The 16,322-nt window shown below is 34.8% G+C and overlaps 1 protein-coding gene across 15 annotated transcripts in view; it reads left to right on the top strand.

The window, feature by feature from the left end:
* Positions 1-16,322, top strand: part of bru3 (CUGBP Elav-like family member bruno 3) — a 975,444-nt gene that overhangs the window by 945,129 nt on the left and 13,993 nt on the right. For 13 of the 15 annotated variants that reach the window (XM_031982254.2, XM_031982259.2, XM_031982256.2 and 10 more), the window contains 3 exons: positions 5-82; positions 8,174-8,332; positions 16,118-16,302. In XM_031982254.2, coding sequence (XP_031838114.1) covers positions 5-82; positions 8,174-8,332; positions 16,118-16,245 — 365 coding nt within the window. In that variant the 3' untranslated portion in view covers positions 16,246-16,302. The remainder of the gene's footprint in view (positions 1-4; positions 83-8,173; positions 8,333-16,117; positions 16,303-16,322) is intronic. The other 2 variants (XM_031982253.2, XM_031982258.2) reach the window with 2 other exon arrangements.

Here is a 16,322-nt window from a genome sequence, read left to right as displayed (position 1 = left end):
GCAGCTTATCCTGCCGTCTACAGCCAGTTTCCTCAGGCTATTCCACAGCCGATGACCGCAGTGGCGCCCACGCAGAGAGAAGGTAAGTACAACACACTCATTAGCGTCTAACTGTTGACTGTAAACACGAACGATTGCAGTCCCGAAATCGTAGATCCAAATCCTAAACGTCCAGACACAACTGATCCCTCGTCGTTGCGTCGCAGCTTGTGCATACGATCGGACAAACTTTATTTCACTGTGCTGCGTGGAACATTCATTATGCAATTCAAACAGAAAAGCAAATACACTGAAGAAAAAAGGCAATAGGATTGTCTCAGTGACAATCAAAATGAAAATCAGAATTCCAAAGGAGATAAAAGGAAGTCCATGGACACTCGTTACGCGTTACAAGCAGAAATTCTTTTCGCCGTTACGGCACGGTTGACGGATCATTTTTAATTTGGCCGGGCACCGTTACGAACTTTTTTTTTTAGTCGAATCACACCGACGAAAAAAGTGAGGATGACCAACAACCGTTGATGAATTTTCATTCGGCCACTATATTCTCTTTTCAATACCGCGAATAATATCGGGTTTCCCTGCCGCGAGACCGGCGCAGAATGGAGCCTTTCTTTCGCAACGCGATGCGCCGGTTAAATTACAACTATGATAATGAAAAAGGAAAGAAACCAAAAGAACGAGCGTATACACAGGGTGTGTCGTTTTAGCGTGTGCAGTGAAATATCTCGTAAAGTATTGCAGTTAGACAAAAAATGTTCTTACAAAGGTTGTTTAATATGATGGAGCACATTAATGTTATTTTCATAGCTAAATTATTGAGGGAGATATCAAAGTCAAGTTAATTCTTTTAAATAAAATCATATATTTTTTTACAATAATACCATACTATGATATTTTATAATAATATCCCACTATTACATTATAGAAAAATAAATATACAATTCCATTTAAAAAAGTTAACTTAGCCTTAATATCTCCCCTATTTATCTAACTATGAAAATAACATTAACACCACATAACGTACCTCTTCATACCAAATAACTTTTGTAAGAACATTTTTGTTCCAACTTTAATACTTGGAAATATTCCACCGTACATACTTAAACGGCACACCCTGTATACATACATATGCCCGTGTAACGCTTCGCATTCGGGACTCCGGTGTCGGATGTTCCATTACACCCGACGTAACCGTCCGGTATCCGGTAAAATTTCTCCGCAGTGAAAAAGCCAGGAGGTACGATTAATTAAACTGATTGACTCGGATTGAAAGTGTAAGATTAATCGGAACCAATATCGACGCGCGGAAGAGGGGGCCGGAGAACAAACTGATCTCCAATGTTATCTTTGTGAATGAAAAGCCGTGGTCTCGGAGGGCGTTTGGGAGGTGGGGTTGAGTAGGTGGTGCGGAAGATGGCGGATAAGAACGCGGACAGAAAAGAGCGGGGACGGCGAGCTCAGCCAACGTCTAATTGCAATTAACAACTCGCCATTATTAGAATATACGACGCCTAACAATGAGATAATGCAAATAAAACGAAAGTTTTAATTACTTTGCCACTACGCCGGCCGGCTATCCGTTGTTACGTTGTAGGATAATGGGAAGTTTCCCGCAACAGCGTCCCCTTTCCTCCTTGCCCCGTTTCGTTCAGGGTTTCCGGCGTTTTCCTTTTCCGCTCCTTCCCAATCCAATTTTTCGCCTACCTCCCATCGAACATACAATATCTCGTCAACGCATTCTGTGACGCGCAGATGTTTCGACGGGATGCACACTGCCGCCCGAAAATGTTTGATCGGTTTCATTGTGTTCTAGAGAAGAATGAAAGACGATATACTGGTTTGTGACTATTTATCGCTGTATTTGTATTCGGTGTATTCTTTGTTTCTTACTGTTGTATTCTTTGACAGTTACTTGGATAAAAATTCAATTAACTCATTTGTATCGTTTCCATTGACAACGCAAAGATTCTTTGTTTACTCGGGAAACAAGTGATCAGATATTTTTGCACGGCGGTGTGCGTATATGTTGTCCTCGATACACTTTCGCTGTGACGAAAATCGCGATGCATTGGATTTTTATGAAAACAAACATTTAATACCTTCGTTGTTTTCGAGTTCTGAAGATGTTTTCGTTTTAAATCAAAATAAATATTTTGAGATTCATCCGGTGAACGTTTCACGCGTTTCAATGTAACTTTCGAGATTGTTGCTGTTATTTAAAGAAAGATCATAGTTATTTAGAAAACGAATCATAATCAGCGTTGATTAAAGTCAGTGATAAAAGTTTTTATATATTTCTATCTCCATGTGATTTATAGTGACTGAAATTAATTTTTGAATTGAGATTCGTTTTAAATTTAGTCGTCGTAGCGAATGTGTTTCACCGAGAACTACAGTCATGCACACAGAACCTGACTTTCACGTGTTACTCATCTTTAGAGAAATCCGCTTTTGAGCAGACTAATTGTTTAGGGCTTGAATATTAAGAAAATAAAGTGGAACGGTGTTCAATGTTAAAACTCAGGCGACTATGTAGCGTGGAAACAGGCGACACAGCGACGGTGTCAGGAAAAATAAAATGGTCTACTCTGTCATCATTGCATGACATCATTATCGATTTCATATTTACTGTCGCTTCGTCGATCATTCTCGCTTCTCTGACCTATTTCAATGTTATACGTTTTTACAAGGTGTTCTCGCTGTTCGTGTATCTCTCTCCTCTTGATCGACTGTTGCGCCATCAACATTTTAAACGTTTCACCGAAAATTTCTACCTTCTCGTACTTTAGATGGATTACATTGCTGTCTCACCATTTGCACTCGGTGTGGATTTATTTGGCTATGTTCGGTGTTGCGGTGTTAAACAGCATTGATCGTTGCTATTATAGGACGATCAACTACGAATCGTAACAAGTGTATAGAGTGGTCTTGTCAACGCTTTATCTACTGACGGTTATTTAACACTAAACGTACCGCGTACCGTTTTCAAGTTTGATTTAAAATTCTGCATCTTCTTTCGTTTATTTAATTTTATATCAATTTCTATACTGCCTGATTAATTAGTTCTTCAATTTTCTATTTTCCTGTCGTTCCTGTTTTTACTAAGAAAAATATACTATGTAATTTATTTACTTTTATTTTGTAACCAGTTATTTTACTGACTGGTGTCAACAGTCTTCCAAAAATCGATGATTAACAGCTGAGGATTTCTTAATTGAATTTTCAATTGCGTAATCTTCTTTTAAGATTATTATTTAATAAGAAATAATCGAGTTTCTTTTTTATATAATGCAATCATTACTAGTATATTGATACAGTATCTTAATATAAGTAAGTGAGGTATCAAACGTTTGCTTATGGAATTGAAAATCAGATTTTTTAATACAGTAAAACATAGTTTTGTGTTTAAAAACTAACGACAGTAATATGAATTGAATAGTTTTTAGTATGTAATGAGACTCTATATAATTAATACTCTGAATATTTAATAATATTCTCAGTCGTAAAAAGATAACATCTCATCAATGGATAGCTGTAGCATATTTAGAGTGTAATTAGAGGTACAATTTAAAACGAGAGTTCTGCAAATGGAAGGTTTGAAAATTGATTTGCTTTAGGCAACCCAATCTATAAACAAAATGTTATTCTACGTTTCCAATTTATTTTTCACGTAGAATCACTATATTCCCGATTGTATCACCAATTGGGATACACTATACACGTGTATACTTTTTCCTCTAATTGAAAGATATCGCTATTCCTGTTACGATAAAATTTTAAAAAATGTTCTCCCGCATAAAAAGGTAAATATTATAAGAGGTCAACATTTGTTTTTATGTTTTATGACACATCAATATCAAGTTTAAAATACAATTCTATATTTCGTCATTTGTTATAGATAGAACCACTCAGCTTCACTTCATACAGCTTTATCCGTTGACAATTTGTAAATAATCGAACACGTGCTGCATCCATTTCGATGAATTTTTATTTAATCTTTAAGTATAGAAGTCTGAAAGTAATTGATTAATGTTAAGTGTCCTCGTTTGTAACAACTAAAAAAAAAATTTATTGTATTTATTTGTTTTAATTTATTTAAATATTTCTACAAAGCAGTAGTATTAAATATATATTGAAAATTTCACTGGTTTCAAAATTATATTTAATGTAGAGGTCTGTGAGATTATACATCCATATTTAAAGGTTAAAATTCTTCGTTGTTAGTCAACATTGAATTATGTCTCATTGGAATTTGTTAGTACCATTATTACCAACATTTTTCTTTACCAAAAGCTAGGACAATTTATTTCAATTATCTTCGTATCGAACACTTTCGAGATTTCAAAATTGATAAATATATTTACCAATAATATTCACTTTCTATGGAAGATCTAAAATACATTTCAGTTGTATTACTATAATAGGAGACTACTGGCCACTCTGAATACATTTGAAAGCTCGAATTACTCGGATAAAAATATTGCTTCGAGAAACTCCGAACAATTGAAAAGAAAGAAGCAAGAAGCAAAGGAAATTGTAGTGATTAATACTAACGTTAGTGGATACTAACAAGGGAACCTTTTCAGCCAGCACACGCCAATTTTGATGAAACCTGTGCGAAACATAGTTCTCAAGAAAATATTTGATACGTATTTCATTCTATCGGCCAACATCCACCTTGAAAGAGTGAAAACTCCTCTCAAAGTTGAGGGTTGAAAATATATTTTTTAGAATATTTATGAATCTAGGGGGCGTAGAAAATAAATCTGAATTTTTCATTCCGAAGCAAACAATTTAAACAAAATTTCCTTTCTACACCCCCTAGTTTCAGAGATATTGTAAAAAATACTCTTTCAACGTTCAACTTTGAGAAGCATGTTCACCCCTTCAAACTATATGTTGTCCGATAAGAAAAAGTATGTGTCAAATATTTTCTTGAGAACTATGTCTCGCATAACTTTCATCAAAATCGGCGTGTACTGGTTGAAAAGGTTCCCTCCTAAGCTTAACGGGTCGTCTAGTCGTTGATACTGCCACCATAGGTTCGGAGGAGGTGTTGCTTTCATTAAATTCGCGTGCACGTCCCGCGCGTGAGCCAATTAGAGAGTCGAAAACCAATTTCAGGATCAACGATCGCGCGGTACGACGACGTTTTGAATTTATGGCTCGTTCTTCGTGATTCCAGCGTCCACCGCAATTCCTCCGCCATTCTCCCCTACGTCGAAACCAGAAACCTGTCGACACTGGCTCTAATTTGGGTTTCACGTGACAACTACGATCGAGTTATTACCGAGACGCGGTCCGCGCCAACGAAAAAGAAAACATTTGTTATTCTTTCTATACGGCACTGTTCAAATTTTCTTGTCTGCTATAACGGGGAAAACATTATTTATCAGATATCGACGAAAGTACTTCACAGGGAAGCCTTTAACGTCATCTGTTTTAATGGAGACTGAATATTTGATAAAGGGATTACTTTATCTGCTCTTGAAATATAAATTATAATCAGAGATCCATTATAAATACTTGTGTCACCTCAAAAATATTAATTCGTCAGAAAATATATGAAAATAATTTTATTAACTTTTCTTTCATCTCTAGAATTCAAAATAAAACAATTGTAAAGATCCACAAGGAGGAAATGAATAACTTTTGAGAATTTTTCTCTTTTAGAATGTTATTATTGATGCAAATATAATTGCAAACATGGTTTCCGTTATACAAATAAATTCTCAATCCGCGTCCTATTAAACATTAATCTGGGTTAAAATATAATTTGATATGAGCCATATATTAGAACATTTAATAATGACTTAAAACTTTGTTTCTTTAGTATTGTCATCACTCGTGTGTTGAGTATGTTCGAGTCTCCCACCGATATCAATGCAGAAACTTGCCCGCTGAAGGCCACTTATTCGTAATCGCGTTTTAAGTGGCAAGGGGATCTACAATCGTCTGTGAACTTTGAAGTGAACGAAGATAGTAATTGTTCACGGGACTGGGAACGGACAATTACACTCTAGAGTAATTCGACAAGGCGACGGTTGTACGTAAAGGCGATAAAGTGACAGAGGGGTGAATCTCGCCGAGGAACAAACGAGTCGCGATGAGTAGCATCCTAAAAGTTGAGTGGCAGCCATCTCATTACTTAAATGCGTCCGTTAGTCAGGAAATGCTGGCCAAGAGAGCAGAAGTTTTCCATGGTCATAATCGCCGCTAATTGACGTCGGAGTTATAAAGTTCAGTGAAATTAGCTAAATCCTTATTTGGACTCTCGTTATTCCGACCCCTTCGCTTTGCTTCTCCGCCGTCGGACTTTTCTCCGCGGACGTATTAATCGGCCGGTGTCTTCGTGCCTCTTGCGGCTGACATAAAGTAAGGAAGGAATTTTTCATTGTCCGACGAAAGCTGCAAAATTAAACCGGGAAAAGGAATCGCGTTTCCCTGGAAAAACTTTAACGATATTTAATGAATACGCCCGGCCGGGTCGCCCGTTAACGAGGCGGATAATTATTACGAAAGTCGAAACGAACATGAAAATAAATGTCATCGATGAACCGGCTAAGAAGGAAACGTGTCGAAGCGTTTGAGAATAGTGTGACAAAACCAGCGATTCAGCGACTTTGGAAAGGTGTACCTAAATGAGGGGTTGAAAGTGTTCTTGAATTAAATTAAGTCGACGATGGACTTGTTGATATCTTATCGAGAAAAAGTAGTTTATGCGAAATTTTAATCTTCTACTTTGAGGGGAGGGTAGTTAAATGGAAAATCGAATTGTCGGATTCAGAATACAGAAACACAACAAATATTTAATATGCTTACTTGAAACAGTAGAACGATTCAAACGGTAATTTCCTTTTTTACGCGAGAAACAAAATTTTACAGTATTTTAATTTCTCACATGTACGATGTTCAACCATAAAATCGAACAATCGCGTTCAACCATGAGAATATTAAAAAATTGTTTACCACGAAAGTGGTACGAAGTCCGATCATCCAATTTTCCTTACAATTGCACTACCATTTAATATAAAGGAAGAAAATTTGATACAAAGTATTTTTTCTCGATAAAATATTGTTTAATATAGCAGCTTATTTTAATTTTGTTAATGACACTTTTTTACTTTTTTATCCAGCTACATTTTTCTTTAACTTAGAGTTACTTAGTATTTGAAGAATAGATACCTCAAATAAATAAACATATATATTTGGAATATTTAACGTACCGAAAATTCACCAAGAATACAAATATAATCCCCTGAATTCATGCACCGTGTATTCTTAAGAATATTCATGAGACTGTGAAGGCAGTCGATCTTCTCTCAAACGGTCATTGGCATATTACCACCGAATTTCCACGCAGCCTCATACATTTTCATGGATTATACGTGAAAGAACATCAACAAAATAAAACGACGCAGAAACGTGACGACGGATTAATAATGTCTGACGACGAGCTCATGTAAAGTGTCGCACTATCGTAATCAGTATCATCACTATTATCACTGTATCCTTCATATCCATTTGCATTCATTTGAAAACCCTTCACCTCGCTCGCCATTGTGTTGTGAATCCCAGTGTTGTGTGTTTGTATATTTGAAAGTATAAATACTCAACGTTATTTGAGCCGCGGAAAGTCTCATTGTCGTGACGAATATCGTCGTGACACTCTAATCATTACTCTCTTCGTCGTCATTTTCATCCCCCTTTCACCCACTCAGCCAGTTCTTTCGTTGTTCCTGCGTCAACATTTTCTCTTTGTCATCATTCCTTCGCCCGCCATCGTTCCCTCGTCCGTTCTTTCGCCCTTTATCCCTCAGCCTCGTTCCCCGCTTATCATTTTGTTACATATAATTTCTCGAATCACCTGTCATTGCGAATCATTATCAAAATATGTACCGCTGTCTCTGCTGACATCCCTTATGATTTCTGTGCGACGAGAGAGAAATCAGATTGTCATCGAAAGACGAGCCACGAGTCTTACACCTTCATTCATCAAAAAACCGCATTCAGACAAAAAGTATCGAGGTGGGAGAGCGAAAAACAGTGTGCTCTCCTGACGCGTCGGAATCATTATTGCAAAGGACGAAACTCATCCAGAACTAACATTCTAACTTGAGTATTATACTTCAAGTTTAGATGTTTAGATGTGCTCTGATTTATATGGTAGGATGCTCTCTCTCAGGACCCGAGGGCTGCAACCTGTTCATCTATCACCTGCCTCAAGACTTTGGAGACACCGACCTCATGCACGCGTTCATACCTTTTGGCAACGTCATATCCTCCAAGGTTTTCATCGACCGGGCCACCAACCAGAGTAAATGTTTCGGTAAGTGTGTCCATTCCCGCGATACAGATCAATCGTGGCCCGTGGAAGAGAGAAACGTAAGAACAGGTAACTTGGACTGATCTTGAAAATCTGTGAAAGGTAGGAGCCAGCACTCCGGTGCTTATTAGCAACACAAAATGACTATATATAATTACAAATAATTATTACTCGTGAAATCAATAATTGTTTACTGAGTAAGACACGGCGGCAAAGCTTACGCCATTTGTGTTTCACTGATTAACAGAAATCTGGAGGAGAAAAGGCAAATAATTTCGAACAATTGGTTGTATAAATCAATTTTTTAATTAATTCGATTTGTGAATTTCTAAGACTATTGCCGTTTTATGCGGACGTAATTGAGCTTCTGCAATCGGTAAACTAGAACTCATTATCCAAACGTAGATTTTTCTATATTGTTTTATAAAAATCTTAAAGTATTGAAAAGTTAACAGTACAGTAAGAATCTGAATACATTTCCATTATGACAGTAACATTATAATTACAAAATTTTTAATTATAACACGCACTCACAATCAATTTTCGTGTAATAAGATTTAAGTGAAATATGTCTTATATCTGCAAAATAAGTCTAAGACTATGGCAAACATGTTTTACAGATATTTTATATTATTTGTATTATCACTCTAAAATTACAACTTCCAAAGAGTTCTGCCATCATAAGAAAACACTTATAAAGTAATGCAGCTTCTAATTTGGTAAACATGTACCAGTACAATCTTTCTATACAATGTTCTCATATTTATTCCGATTTCAATTAGAATATTATAGGTTCCATTTCCCAGAGATTTTCACTTTGTCAATGCACATACGTATTTAGAACCTCGCGTAATATGAATTCTCTATTTAACATAAATACCCACTCATTTAGCCCTTTTCGATACATTGTAGGACATCGCGAAAAAGAAACGAGTTTTAATCGAACAAGGAATGAATGTGCGAATATGGTCGCAGATAATTGAACCGACGCCCATGCTGTCCTTAGGCTATTCGCTGACACCATAAAGTAGTTAATGTTAGACAGAAGACAAAATTGAATGAGTTTTATTGTCCACGCGTGATTATATTCCAGTTTATAATATATCCCCCCTCGCATGTAATTAACATGGCGCTGATGAAAAAAAGGGGCGTACGAGCCGAACGAACATACTGTCCGTTTGAAACGTGCACTTGATAATCGGCTCTGATCAGCTTGCGGAAAAAATTCTTTGACACGACGAGAACGGGGGACAGAGCGACGAGAGAATACTTTGAGCATTGTAACCGAAATAATTCGTTCCTGCGCGGAACGTAATTCAACCCTGCACACGCCAGAAACGCGTTACAATGCTGCGAATTAATTCCTCGAAACTCTGTAGCGCTGGAAACACACCGGTATACCGGGTTGGGAAAAAAGAAAAAGGAAGGAGAACCGTGCAAAGGAAATGTTTTCTATCGAACAAGAGTTAAAGTCTCTTTTCAGTCGGCTAGTAAAAGTAATTTACGAACTCTGAGTAAAAGCGGTGGCCGGCGAGCGATGAACAGCCGCGATTGGTCAGGCCAGTAGGCCGCCATGATGGCAAAACTAAAATTGGATCGGGGCTAATGGTCAAAATTGGCTTAAACTGGGATGGCCCTGATGACCTTTCAGCGGGGCTCATGTTGTTAAAAGCTTCGTTATCGTACACCTTTTCGTTCCCTCTCACTTTCTCCCGTTCCAGACGAAACTTTGATAATGCCGAGACCTCATCGTGGAAAACTTTTTATTCCTAGCGGCGAATCGACTAATCTAAATCACTGGTTAGCCCCTGATTACCATTTTTGATAGCCGAACGCTCTTTATATTCAACTTTTTCGTCTTCGTCCGATGATAGAGGAACAAATTGTTAATTCGTAGGAAGATCATTTTGATCGACTTCTTCTGGTTTTTTTTATTCTACGAACATTTTAAGAGGGATTGTATATATTTGGAAATATACATATTGTAGCACTATTCGCTTTTAAACTATCATTGCCGTTCCAAACTTTTATTTATATTTTTATAGTAGCTCTAAGGTAAAAAACATAATAAAATTTTAATAAAACCCCAATTAGTGGAAGACTCCGTAAAAATTGAATGTAATTGAGTACCTAAAAAATTGGTGGTATATGTAAGTTTCTTAAATATGGAATTGTCAATATAGACAATAAATTTTTGTTAGATTTTGGACAACTTTATAAGTTTCTTTGTGAAAAAAGAAACAAAATACGGCAACTGCAAGTTAAAATGTTGCTATCTATCTTCAAAGTTTTTCTTTTTATCGTATAAAGCACTATATGCATGTATTGTACATACTACTATTCTCCTCTCACGTTACAGTTGTTGCACGGTCGTTTTCTGGAAAAAAACTCAATAACTTCAAAAGTATGAGTGATACAACAAAATGCTTCAGACAAAATTTGTAAGCTATAGAGCTGAACATACGGTGGTTATATTTTGTTTTTATTTTATGGGGATATTATGAAGTTTTTTGAATGACAATGGATATTTTACATTTCGATTCTAATAGTATACAAATAGAGGAACGGAATTTATTCGCACAAAATTTCTATTTTTGAAATGAAAATCATTTTATATAGCAGGGACTACTTACTAACACATTGGTAATTTTCAATCTTCGTTATGCGAATAGTCGAATTTGAGGGTTTTGTCCAGGCGGCCGCATTGTGTGCCGGCCTGATGCTTAATCCTTTGCATTCCAGAAGTTTTTCATTGGAAACATTTCAATATTTTCTAATGAGGTGCAGACGACATTTTCTGAAATTGACTTGTCGAGAAATCGCACATAAATTGAGGAAGAAAACTATTTTCTTTCAATACTTTATATATTGACGTGTTGTATAAAGTTTAATATTAAATATCACACTATATAATTTGGCTGTGTCAAATAAATCGGCAACTGAGAGGCCCCTCTGGAGTGCAAAGGGTTAAAAGTGCACAGGAGCAATAGGTGACGTGCACTCGCGGCATGATAGTTATGGCGGCTCAGTTCTGGTACGTCTCTGTTACTGGCCGAGCCACGGGACGAAGAAATTAGACGGCCAATAACAAAGGCGTGCCCAAACTGAGCCGCCATAACTATCGGGCTGTGCGCCGTCAGTGGATGTCTCCCCTTGCCCCTGTGCACTTTTAACCCTTTGCAATCGGTGCTGCCACAGTGGCGACATTTAACATTTGTTTTCGAAATCGGTGTCGCTAATATAACGGCACGTTCTTTTTTTCCGAGTACAGTGTTATTTTACGATCGAGAGGTATTGTATTTATTACTTTTTACAGAATTTATATTCGACAAACCACATTAACTTCAATAAATTTGTAATATCCATATATTTATTATAAACCATCTATAGAGAAATAACTTTGAAAATATATATATTTACTTCGACTAGCTGGTACTGTCATCAGAAAATGTTCTGACAGTAAAGGGTTAAGCTTCAGGCCGGCGGCCGTAACGCGAGAGATGAATAAGTACATGCTAAATGACATGAAGAAAATCTATTAAATTCTTATATTATAACTTAACACCCTTGCCATACAATAATGTGTCAGACTCGTGGTGAAAATTTTCAACAGAATTTAACAAACATGAATGTTCAAATTAAGTATTAGTGTTCTGTTATCAATTATTATACTTTGGAGTAAAGATTGATAGAGAGTATGCTTATTATTTTGTTCTTTTTCTTAATAAATTATTCATGACAAAGTAGTTGTATCGATCATAGTTAAGAAATAAATCTGTGATCTAATTCTACCTACTAAATACTTTCAATCTAACACATTTCAGTATTGCTAATCACATGTATGATGCTGTTAATTCAATTATGTGTAATCCTAGTAACACTGAATGCAATATCTGATTTATATAATAATATTCTAACTGAATTTCATTCAGGGCATCAACCAACTGATATTTCCTGAACTCACAAACTGGATTGAATGCCGGCGAATAACTAACGTAAATACCTCGTTATTAAAATAACCAGCAATAATTAATGCACATCAAATTAATACTTCATTAGAACAATTTATTGTTAGAATAAATATTGTAGCGTCATGCGCGATTCCAAAATATAAACTCGAAATAAAGAAGGATTTCAAACTATGGTGAAACAAATTGTACAAAACGGCAATAAAAATAACGATTATTTATTAATATATACAGTACCCAGCCGAGTAACATGTACAAACGGTATGCAATGATTTCTTATGAAGAAAAATACAGACTAACATTTTTTCATGCTAGGCTTGGTTTTCGAGAAGCCGTTATGACTTAAAAGGTTAATTTGTTTTATTTAACGCTTCTTCTATTTGTATATAATACCTATACGATATTTTAGAGTTACTAAACTTAAGAAAAAAACAGAAAAATACTGTTAATAATACTGTTAATAATAACAGATCAATTATTCGTTATTGTAGAGAACTCTATTTTAACCAATTGTACCTAATCAGAATAAAATGAACCGATACAGATAGTAATACGAAGTCTTTTGCAATGAATTTTTATCATTGAGAATAAAGTATTGTTGGTGAAGTATTCTTGATCTCTCTTGATTCTGGTACATACCTCTTTTAAATGCAAGAGAGTGCGATCGCATTGTTGCTTATTATTATCATTTCTCATTGATTGTGAACGGTCGTATTCGTATCAAGTATGATTTTTGATAATACATAAATTATAAATTATTCTTATATGTATGTCGCAATAAAGTAAATTATTAACGTTTTATTATTTTTACAAACAGTAAGGAGTAAATACTTTACTTCATTTAATTAATTTAATTTTTAACATACATTCAGGAAAATTCTTAAGCATTCAAACAGTTAAATTCATACCGATATTGTCTACAAATAGGTTAACCGTTCTAAGTTGCTCCACTTTCTCGTAACTGACCGTAGGTATATAACACGTACAGTATTTCCAAACTTGATATTCCTGTAAACTGAACACCGAATGAAAAAGTTTTATTCTGCATTCTTTGCTTACTTTTCATAAGAAATCAGTTTATGCTCACTGGCACGTATTATTTAAGTATACATTGTATAAAAGAACCAAGGTTGTAAAAATTCTAATATTATACTGTTAAAAGTTTATGACTAAATTGAAGCAAGTTTTAAAATCCAGTAAAAAAACATACAGGGCAGGATTATCTATCGATCTTGAATAATACAAGAACAATGAAATAAAGATGAAAAAATTAAGAATTAGAGAAACCTCTAACATATTAACCCTTTGCGCTCCTATGTCGAGAGTAACTCGGCATCAGTTTTATTCCCAGGTGTGCTACCTTGTCAAGATATTAAAATAGATTATATTATTATGTTATTTTCAATATTATTAATAATATAAATCGTTTGCACTGCTCTCCACAAACTATCTATTCTTCAAAGTGCATTTCAAATAAAATATCGTAATAATACAGAGTGATTGAGGAAAACATGCAAAAGAAATTCAGAGTGCAAAGAATTATAACATTAAACCACTTTCGAACATTTAAGCATTCGTATTTATCTAGAAAGCCCAAATTTCTATTTATAAATTTCCCCCCGTCAACATATCTGTCTACCTTCTCATTTCCTTAACTTAAATTTTTATTTTCGTAAAAGTTTTCATTTTCCTAACGTAAATTTACAAGTTATATTTTTCGCGAATAACCGTGATATTAAATTGGTCAGACGGAAATATTTGCAACAGATAACTATAAATGTAATACAACCACAAACTGTTGAACGTGCTAGCAATAGTAGATTACTCCGATCATTGAGGCAAAACTTTCTCATTTCTTACGCTCACAAACCTTTGTTCACTATACGGTGTTGCATTCCCTACCCGAGCACTAACGTTAAAAAATTTCACCTGCCTGCTTAATAGTTGAGGAACATAGGAAAACGTATAATTCGACATAAACTATTAGACGATATAAAATATTTCTGTAGACAAAATTATGGGAGTGATATCAAAGTTTATTTTTCTAAATGAAAGCTTGTCCTTTTATGTCCACAGTGTGGTAACGTCTAATGAGATGAATATTGTGAATTAGTCAGATCATCAGTAGTCATGTGTAATTATTTATTCAATCCTTAGATGGTTATATCGACTAAATCAAAGACACTGACTCATTTTTCTCTCCTTCAAATTTCAACCGTACGAAATGACAACATTTGAATCAAAACATCTTCTGTGCTAATGATTTTTCTATATAAACAGTTAATATTTTTTGATAGAAAATGCTCAGATAAATCAATTTATGCACTCACAATTACGTGGTTCCATTTAAAAAAATCGAAGTTGATCTCCAAATATCTCATACTACTCGACTTGCGAAAAAATAATTAACGCTTTATAATGTCGCCTTTCGAATCAATTAACTTTTGTAAAAACATTATTTTGAAAACTTGAATCTCTGGTGAGGTATTTTAATGTATCCAGTTAAAGGAAACGCCGTGAAACACTGATGCTTTCAAATTCGTGACAAAAACGAAATTTATGTTATTAAGGTCATTATAATTTCTAAAAGTCTATAGTTGAATACCGCAGAAATCTGTTATTCAAATGTGTAAGAATAAAAGTATATTAGAATAGGGCTAATTCACTAAATCCACCCCTACATAGTTGTAGGCATACTTATTGGTTTAATTTAATAATTAATAAAATATTATTGATAAAATAATTACAAATAGTTATTGATAAGAATAATTACAAATGATAATTATCAAATTTATTCTGTACTAACGGGTTGCCAACCACGTATGAATTGCAGTATCTAAATATCTAAATATCAGAATAACACAAACAGTATATCGAATAAAACATACCCGGAGATTTTTTTCATACCCAATTAAATATTTTCATACATAGAGATACATGTAAAAGAAAGAAGTGATAAGCAGCAAACGAAGTGGTTATAACCATAGTATCGAAAACCGACAAATAGAAAGAAAACTGGACAAATGTAGCTGTCGCACCAATTAATTGTCTTGAATTGAAACCTCTAAAGAACAAAAGTATGAAATCCAATACAAAAGAAGACGAAATAATTGCATACATAAGAATCCGTCATTTCAGACCGATGCACTTATATTTTCCGATAAGAAACACGAGAAAATTGTGAAGAATGTAACATTTAATAAACACTGATCTTATTTTTATAAATTGCTAGAAACATAAATTATCTAACGGATGATTCGTATTGAGTATCATCGGTATTGTTATTTAATAGACATGGCATTAAATAGTAACTAAAAAGAAGATACAAACGTAGAAATGTTTTCATTGAAACAATATTTGAAACTTGTCTGAAATTGAACAAATTTTCTCCTCCAGTAATCTCCGAAAATTCGAATATTCTTTGTACCATAGACGATAATAATGAAATCCTACAATGGCATATTGTAGCATTAATGTTTTTCAGACTCTCATTGACGTTTCAAATGTCTCATTTATATTTTTATCGTAGTTTTAAGCACCCACTCTTGGCTAACAATACATCCGCAATAGTTCCATTTATCGTGGTCCGTATATAATGTGAACCGTTACTTTCCCAATAAAAACAGATTTTTTTTCGCCCTTTCCTCAGATTACAAAATAATATACCGTTTAATAAAATATTCATGTTGTTTCCAAGCTTTTATAATATACATATGTGTCATTCTCTTTCAAGTGTTTTTAAGGAATAATATGTACCTACACGTTTGAGCCAAAATCTCGTTCTGCACTCATTATCAGTTTTATTATTCGTTTCTTACAGGTTTCGTGTCGTACGACAATCCAGCAAGCGCGCAAGCAGCAATTCAATCAATGAACGGCTTCCAGATAGGGATGAAACGTTTGAAAGTCCAGTTAAAAAGGCCCAAGGACGCAAGCCGGCCATACTAACCAAAGTCCTAGCTTAGAGAAACTGGACGATATGCACCGTACATCATAACCTACAGAGTATGTTTCAAAAATTCTTC

The sequence above is a fragment of the Nomia melanderi genome, chromosome 3 (assembly GCF_051020985.1).
Source record: "Nomia melanderi isolate GNS246 chromosome 3, iyNomMela1, whole genome shotgun sequence".
Taxonomy (NCBI): Eukaryota; Metazoa; Arthropoda; class Insecta; order Hymenoptera; family Halictidae; genus Nomia; species Nomia melanderi.
Note: the sequence above shows the minus strand (reverse complement) of the source record. Positions and strands in the feature narration are given on the sequence as shown.